Raw genomic sequence first — 8886 nt, forward strand, 5'->3', positions numbered from 1 at the left:
CTTGAACAGGTCTCCCCTCGGCCTCTGCTGCACAGAAAACAATCAAAGCTTTTCCAACCACTCCTTGTAGCTAATGTTCACTAATCCTGGCAAAAATTCTGGTAAAACTCTTCTACATCCTCTCCAAAGACTCCATGTCCTTGCTGTAGTGAGGTGGTCAGAATGGCACACAATACTCCAGTCGCAGCCCAACCAAAGTTTTACAGAGCTGCAACATGACTTCTTGACACTTACACATGGTGCACCAACTGATGAAGCCAAACATGCCATGTGCCCTCTTTACCATTCTATCTACTTGAGTTGCCTCTTTCAGGAAGCTATGGATTTGCACCCACAATTCCTCTGCACATCAGTGCTTCTAAGTGTCCTGCCATTTTCTGCATACTACAACATGTAGAATAGGGCAGAGGTACACTGAGATGGGATCACAGTGGATGCATTTGAATTCCCTTACATTTAAATTCCTGAAGTCCAGTACCTCACATTTTCCTGGATTACGCCAACTGCCATTTCTCCACCTGTAACTGCAGCTGATCTAAATCCCATTGTATTCTTTGGCGACCTTCATCACTATCCACACCACCACCTATGTTTATCTAGGTACATTTTGCATTTCCAGCTGTTTTAGTGCTTTATCCTGTCAATAATGCCCAATTTTCAAATTTTTGCATCAACTCAGTTAAATTATTAAAACTGATTAACAATGAAACAATATTATCACTAAATTTGGTTCTTGGAAGCTGATGTCATGATAGTTATTTAAAATACTAAATAAGGTGAAGATGGCACAGGCAGCGAGGCGGATGGTGCAGAGGGTGGTGACTGGGACCCCGATGCTTGCCAGCGCTGCTGTTAAGTATTCAAGGCCTCGTCTACCTTCCTTTTGGAAATATGCTTGGGTAGAGCTGAGTCCTCCAACACCCGGTGAAATCCCTGTGGCTGTCGAAAGCTTTAAGGGCCCTGCTGCATCTTTCAAGGCTGGAAACAACTAACTGTCAAGGACGCCTTGAGAAGCACTTCGGTGGCCACAGAAGTTCTGATGTGGTTCTTCATTGGTGAGGTCATTGGCCAAGGAAGCCTGATTGGATATAATGTCTGAGCTCCTCTGTTTGATCCAGCATTCCATTCTATATGAATGAACATAATATTTCAAAAGAAACAAACCAATTATTAAGACCTGAAAAAAATAAGGTGGAATTATGTTTTAACGAGTGTGTATGGATTATTTGCACTTTAAAGTCCAAATTTTTTTTATTATCAAAGTACATATGTGTCACTGTATGCAACCCTGAGATTCATTTTCTGGTGGGCATACTCAATAAATCTAGAGAATAATAACCATAACAGAAACAGTAAATGGTAGGGCATTGAAGAATGCAATAGAACAGAGGGATCTAGGAATAATGGTGCATAGTTCCCTGAAGGTGGAATCTTATGTGGATAGGGTGGTGAAGAAAGCTTTTGGTATGCTGACCCTTATAAATCAGAGCATTGAGTACAGGAATTGGGATGTAATGTTGAAATTGTATAAGGCATTGGTAAGGCCAAATTTGGAGTATTGTGTACAGTTCTGGTCACCGAATTATAGGAAAGATGCCAATAAAATTGAGAGAGTACAGAGGAAATTTACTAAAATGTTGCCTGGGTTTCATCTCCTAAGTTACAGAGAAAGGTTGAACAAGTTAGGTCTTTATTCTTTGGAGCATAGAAGGTTGAGGGGGGACTTGATAGAGGTATTTAAAATTATGAGGGGGATAGATAGAGTTGATGTGGATAGGCTTTTTCCGTTGAGAGTGGGGGAGATTCAAACAAGAGGATATGAGTTGAAGAGCAAAAGTTTAGGGGTAACATGAGGGGAAACTTCTTTACTCAGAGAGTGGTAGCTGCATGGAATGAGCTTCCAGCAGAAGTGGTTGAGGCAGGTTCGATGTTGTCATTTAAAGTTAAATTGGATAGCTATATGGACAGGAAAGGAATGGAGAGTTATGGGCTGATTGCAGGTCGGTGGGACTAGGTGAGAGTAAGAGTTCGGTACGGACTAGAAGGGCTGAGATGGCCTGTTTCCGTGCTGAAATTGTTATATGTTTATATGGTATAGAAACAATGAAAGACTGCCTAACTAGGGAGTTCAACTGGAGTGCGGAAGTCCACAAAATCCGTAAATTCAAAAAGAAGAAATAATTAATAAATATGCAGTAAATATTGAGAACATGAAATGAAGGGTCCTTGAAAGTAAATCCTTTGGTTGTGGGAACATTATAATGATGGGGCAAGTGAAGTTGAGTGGAGTTTATACCCTTTGGTTCAAGAGCCTGATGGCTGAGGGTAGTAACTGTTCTTGAACCTGGTGGTGTGAACCTTGAGGCTCCTGTACCACCTTAGTAATTTTAGCAGCGAGAAGGGAGCATGTCCTGGGTGATGGGGGGGTCCCTGATGACTGCAATCAGTAACATGTAACTTCCCTTTCGGTGTTTGAACCACCTGTACGACCTGGCGTTTTTGTGGTGTGAACTGGAGTCGCGAAGGTGCAGAGCAATTGCGGCATTGCACGTACAGGCCGAATTGAGAGGGTTGGGCCGGGCACGAGAGCATGATATGAGCCAGTGTTTGGCCATTGCTGGAGCAGACCTGGAGGTGATTCAATGCACCAGAACCGAGTCAAGGCAGAGCCCGGGCCCGAGAGCTTTCTGCACTGAACTGAGGCTGTGGCCTGCAACCAACAGGCTCCTAAATCGGCTGTGGCTGGCTTCATGGATGTGGATTCTCTTTCATGAAATTCAGATCTGAAAACAATTTGCTCACTTTTTTTGTTTGCATGATTTGTTTTTCTTTTATGCACATTAGGTGTTTGGTAGTCTTTTTAACGGGTTCTATTTTTTTTTGTTTTGTGGCTGCTTGTAAGGAGATGCATCTCAAGGTTGTGTACAGTATGCATACTTTAACAATGTACTTTGAACTGTGAGGCAGCCAGTCAATATACTCTCTACTGCTCATCTATAGAAGTTTGTCAGAATTTTAGGGGTCATGCTGAATTTCCACGAACTCTTAAGGAAGTAAAGGTGCTGCTATGCTTTCTTCATAATTGCACTTGTGTGCTGGGCCCAGGACAGGTCCTCTGAAATAATAACACCCAGGAATTTAAGGTTGCTGACCCTGTCCGCTTCTGATCCTCCAATGCAGACTAGCTCGTAGACTCCTGGTTTCTTTCTCATGAAGTCAATGATCAGCTTCTTGGTCTTGCTGACATTGAGTAAGAGGTTGTTGTTATGACACCACCACTCAGCCAGATTTTTATTCTCCTTCCTATGTGCTGATCATTACCTTTGATTTGGCCTGTGTCGGTGGTGTCATCAGCAAGCCTGAATATGGCATTGGAGCTGTGGTTAGCCACACAGAAAATATTTTTGAACCCTTAGTTGTAACTGTGGCTCAGTTGGAAGTTCCCTTCTGTGTCAGAAATTGCTGATTTCAAGTCACATGCTGGAGAATTTGACATCAAATCTATGCTGCTGCTCCTTGAATTTAACATTTAATGTGAGCCCTGTCTATCATATCGCATAGTTATGGCATGTGTGAACTCATTACACACATGTTGCTGCTAGCTAAATTAAAGTTATTTTGATCACTTTCTGGTTCTAATCCATAGTTTATATTATTTACAGCATATCAAGTGTTCCACCAGATACGATTTTAAAAATGCTATGTGTTTCTCATGCCTTTTCAGGGAGGAAGTTCCAGATTTCTGATATATTTTGGTGGGAAAATTCCTTTAACCCCCTCTAATCATTTACTAATCATCTTAAATATTGTCTTTGACCTTTTTTTTAGCCAAGGGATATAAATTCCTTGTCCAGTAATGTACATTTTCATTGCCCAGGCAAGTCATAACCTTGTACACTTACCTCCTGTATTCCAAACAAAATCATATTAGCCTAGCTAGTTTCTTCTCGTAAATAAATTGCACCAGGCTTAGCAAACTGCTTGTAAATCGGTGTACCATAGGCCTAACATGTTTCAGCTTCTTCTGAAATCTTGAGGAATTGTGTATTATGTTATTTTGTGCTACTGGTTATTCAGCACCTTGTGGCATGAGGATGTCTCTGGCTACATAATCCTGCTGTTACTGTTTCAAAATGGGTAGAGCTGCCAAGGATGATGCCCTCTGCTTCTACCTTATTTCCTCACCACTGCTGGCATCCGGCCATTATAGACAAGCTGTTTGAAAAAGAGAATGTGATATGGGGTGAGTAGTTGGAAGCCCCAAACCTGCATTCCACCTTTCTTTCACAGCACGTTGTTTGCACGTGGAACAATGACTCATTGCCAGTGTAACACAATATCCTTTGTGAATGACATTCTGGGACACAGACACTTGTCTAAATAGAATACCAGTAAAAGAATCAGGATACCCTCTAATAGCCTCTAATCGTATATTTGGATTTTCAAAAGGCTTTTGACAAGGTCCCACACAGGAGATTAGTGTGCAAACTTAAAGCACACGGTATTGGGGGTAAGGTATTGATGTGGATAGAGAATTGGTTGGCAGACAGGAAGCAAAGAGTGGGAATAAACGGGACCTTTTCAGAATGGCAGGCAGTGACTAGTGGGGTATCGCAAGGCTCAGTGCTGGGACCCCAGTTGTTTACAATATATATTAATGACTTAGATGAGGGAATTAAATGCAGCATCTCCAAGTTTGCGGATGACACGAAGCTGGGCGGCAGTGTTAGCTGTGAGGAGGATGCTAAGAGGATGCAGGGTGACTTGGATAGGTTGGGTGAGTGGGCAAATTCATGGCAGATGCAATTTAATGTGGATAAATGTGAAGTTATCCATTTTGGTGGCAAAAATAGGAAAACAGATTATTATCTGAATGGTGGCCGATTAGGAAAAGGGGGCGTGCAACGAGACCTGGGTGTCATTATACACCAGTCATTGAAAGTGGGCATGCAGGTACAGCAGGCGGTGAAAAAGGCGAATGGTATGCTGGCATTTATAGCCAGAAGATTCGAGTACAGGAGCAGGGAGGTACTACTGCAGTTGTACAAGGCCTTGGTGAGACCACACCTGGAGTATTGTGTGCAGTTTTGGTCCCCTAATCTGAGGAAAGACATCCTTGCCATAGAGGGAGTACAAAGAAGGTTCACCAGATTGATTCCTGGGATGGCAGGACTTTCATATGAAGAAAGACTGGATGAACCGGGCTTGTACTTGTTGGAATTTAGAAGATTGAGGGGGGATCTGATTGAAACGTGTAAAATCCTAAAGGGATTGGACAGGCTAGGTGCAGGAAGATTGTTCCCAATGTTGGGGAAGTCCAGAACGAGGGGTCACAGTTTGAGGATAAAGGGGAAGCCTTTTAGGACCGAGATTAGGAAAAACTTCTTCACACAGAGAGTGGTGAATCTGTGGAATTCTCTGCCACAGGAAACAGTTGAGGCCAGTTCATTGGCTATATTTAAGAGGGAGTTAGATATGGCCCTTGTGGCTACGGGGATCAGGGGGTATGGAGGGAAGGCTGGTGCAGGGTTCTGAGTTGGATGATCAGCCATGATCATAATAAATGGCGGTGCAGGCTCGAAGGGCCAAATGGCCTACTCCTGCACCTATTTTGTATGTTTCTATGTAATAGCAATAGTAAAGCATGCATCCCTCATTAAGAGTTTACAGATAAATATGAGTGATATGAGATCTATTTTGGAAATCTCGGAGCTCAGATATTTCTGTGAAGTAAACCAAAAGACCATAAGACAAAGGAGCAGAAGTTGGCCATTCGGCCCATCGAGTCTGCTCCGCCATTGCGTCATGAGTTGATCCATTCTCCCATTCAGTCCCACTCCCCCGCCTTCTCACCATACCTTTGATGCCCTGGCTATTCAGATACCTATCAATCTCTGCCTTGTTTTTCAATTTGTAATTACAACAAAACTTTGTGTATCAGATTTAAAATAACAGTTGATTTTCCTTTGTATTTTAGTGTTGTATCGAAAAGGACCTCCATTTTATCATGCAAGGTATGAATGGTGTAGTTAACATTATACTTGCAATGGAGTCTAATTCTATTTTCATAATATTTGATTTTTTTTTTCTGCCTACAGTTATTCAGTAGTGGTTGAAATAGTTGATGACAGTTGTCAGGGCTCTCAACGCCGGCCTTTTACCTGGAGGTCACTCGCTGGGTTGGTTCGAACAACTACAAATGTCTCCAAGGTAAAGGTTCTCCTGAGCCTTCCCAAGAATGATTCAGTGTTGTTGACATCAGGGCTCATCTCAATTTCTGTACATTCTGCTTTTTAGTAGTGGAATGAAAACTTTTTCATCTGTTTCCTAGGTTTCCCCAGTCATTTATTTGTGGATTACAGATTTTCACACCAAACTCTTCCTCTGGTTGTCATAAACGTCTACTGTGGGCACCTTCCTTTGCCTCATCAACAAGATCACCATACAATCATTGTATTTTTTTTTAAAAAGGAGGGGGCATTTGGCAATTGTACAATTCGTAAGGAATTGATCCTCCCAAAATTCTGATGTTCAATTACTTTGAGCCTCTTTTACTAAAAGGTGCAATGCTCTTTTCCATAGTTTGTTGTTATAATAAAATATTCCATCCCATGTTCTAATGCCCTACATAAAGAAATTCCTCCTAACCTTTTAATGCTTTTAAACTGACACTGGATATTCAAAATGTGGCAGAAGAATTTGTGTCCACCCACGTCCTGTGTTACAAAGGTTTTCAATCTGGGGTCCATGGACCCTTTGCTTAATGATGTTGGTCCATGGCATAATAAAGATTGGGAACCCCTGCTGTAGAGGGCTTTAGATGCCTCGAAGTTATTAAAGGCTCTTTGTGATGCAAATAGCAATAGTCTTGGCATTCATATCTTATCCTTGGTTATCATTCTGATGTAGGCTTAGGACCCTTTGTATTAATCATAATCCTAAAATTCTCAAAATTTTCTTCAGTATAGTCATAGTCATACTTTATTGATCCCAGGGGAAATTGGTTTTCGTTACAGTTGCACCATAAATAATAAATAGTTAAATAGTAATATGTAAATTATGCCAGGAAATAACTCCAGGACCACCCTATTGGCTCATAACTGAACTGTTCCTTTCTTTTTCCCTATATACTTTTTCAAATCCAAAATGCTGTTTGTTTTGGCATTATCTGTACATGAACTTTGAAAGGAAACACTATTTGTTCGACACCTTTCCGAAGAAGGTGTTTTCACATTTATATTTTACCTCTTTTGTTATATCAATTGCACCTTTTCCCATCAAGCTGGTGTACTTACAGCTACTGCAAATGGTTAGCAGGAGTCTGAACTGCAATTTCAGATTGGTTGGAGGCTGCTCATAATTTCTTTTGTTTTGATAATAAAACAATTAAACGTGGATTTATTCTTTAAAACTTATTTGCTCAATGGCTGGTCCGTAGTCTTCAGTATCATAGATGCCTGAGCTTTGCATCTGAAATATTGCAAGGGAGATGTCTGCAACCTCAAACACCGAATGGTATTGCTGCACAACATACTCTTGTATAAACAGGAGAAAGTCTGCAGATGCTGGAATCCAAAGCAATACACACAATGCTGGAAGAACCCATCAGGTCAGGCAGCATCTATGGAAATGAACAAAACAGTTGTGTTTCGGGCCAAGGCCTTCTTTGGGACTAGGAAAGAAGGGGGGAAGAAGCCAGAATGAAAAGGTGGGAGAGAGGAAGGAGGACTAGCTAGAAGATGGGTGAAGAGAGGTAGGTAGGAAAGGTAAAGGACTGGAGAGGGAGGAATCTGATAGGAGAGAAGGGTGGACCATAGGAGAAGGGGAGTGGGGCACCAAGGGGAGATGATAGACAGGTGAGAAAAGGTTTTGAAGGTACATTTACTGTCAGAGAAATCATACAATATACGTCCTGAATGTTTTCTGCCCAGCTCCCGCAACGATCCCCCCTCCCCCCCCGGCAAAAAAAAAGCATTGGCACCCACCACCGAGCACTTGAGCGTACAGCAACAGCAAAAACACAGACTTGCGGTATTCCAAAGACTATGTGTTCACCTGGTATTCGACATACCACAGGCTCTCTCTCTCCCTAATAAGAGAGAAAGAGATGTCTCCATTTCACAGCAAGAGGGGAGAAATACCAAACAACTCGCTGCTTTACGATGTTCAAAATCCTTTGCGTCGCTTTTTCGAGCTCTGAGCACACAGCCAAAGGTCTTCCAGCTCCCGTGACACACCATTCTGGGAGTGGGATAAGTGGCCAGAGTGGGGAATAGAAGAAGGAAGGGGGAGGTTTTTTTTTTAACCAGAAGGCGAAATCAATATTCATTGCATCAGGTTGGAGGCTAATTTATCTGTATATAATTATTGTCAACAGTCATTTACAAACCATGGGAAGTACAAGAAACTACAGATTCTGGAAATCTGACATAAAAGCAGAAAATACTAAGGATATTCAGCAGGTCTTCCAGCGTCAGTAGAGGAAGCACAATGAAATGTGCTTGCTGTTAATTTCTTTGTAGTAGCTTTTAAACAGATTAGTAAAAGTCAAAATCTTTTTGTTGACTTAAAAATAAAATGAATGCTAAAATTGACTGAAAATTGCATAGATATGCTGCAGGTCAGGAAACATCTGAAGGTTGTTTTAGGTTTTCCCCAATATCAAGTCTGATGAAAGCATTCTTAGTCCATAAGATACTGATAAACTGCTTGTGCAATGTCAGTAGTTTCTGTTTTAGTATGGACACTAAAAATTTATCGTTTTCTTTCAGGAGCTTCTGTTGTGCTACTTGATTAAGCCATCAAATATGACTGAGGAAGAAATGACAACACCAGATTGTATGAAGAAAATTAAAGTTCAGGTGCCAAGATTTCTTTTGGTGAAAA

At 41.5% G+C, this 8886-nt stretch overlaps 1 protein-coding gene and 1 pseudogene across 2 annotated transcripts in view; both read left to right on the plus strand.

Moving 5' to 3' along the window:
- tsen2 (TSEN2 tRNA splicing endonuclease subunit) overlaps window positions 1-8886 on the plus strand; it is a 33202-nt gene that overhangs the window by 23116 nt on the left and 1200 nt on the right. For both annotated transcript variants that reach the window (XM_072280336.1, XM_072280335.1), the window contains exons 9-11: window positions 5978-6014; window positions 6099-6210; window positions 8772-8861. In XM_072280336.1, the coding sequence (XP_072136437.1) occupies window positions 5978-6014; window positions 6099-6210; window positions 8772-8861 (239 nt within the window). The remainder of the gene's footprint in view (window positions 1-5977; window positions 6015-6098; window positions 6211-8771; window positions 8862-8886) is intronic.
- On the plus strand, window positions 135-2835 carry LOC140210837 (ATP synthase subunit g, mitochondrial pseudogene; annotated as a pseudogene).

Source organism: Mobula birostris, chromosome 16, assembly GCF_030028105.1.
Source record: "Mobula birostris isolate sMobBir1 chromosome 16, sMobBir1.hap1, whole genome shotgun sequence".
In the NCBI taxonomy this organism is placed as follows: Eukaryota; Metazoa; Chordata; class Chondrichthyes; order Myliobatiformes; family Myliobatidae; genus Mobula; species Mobula birostris.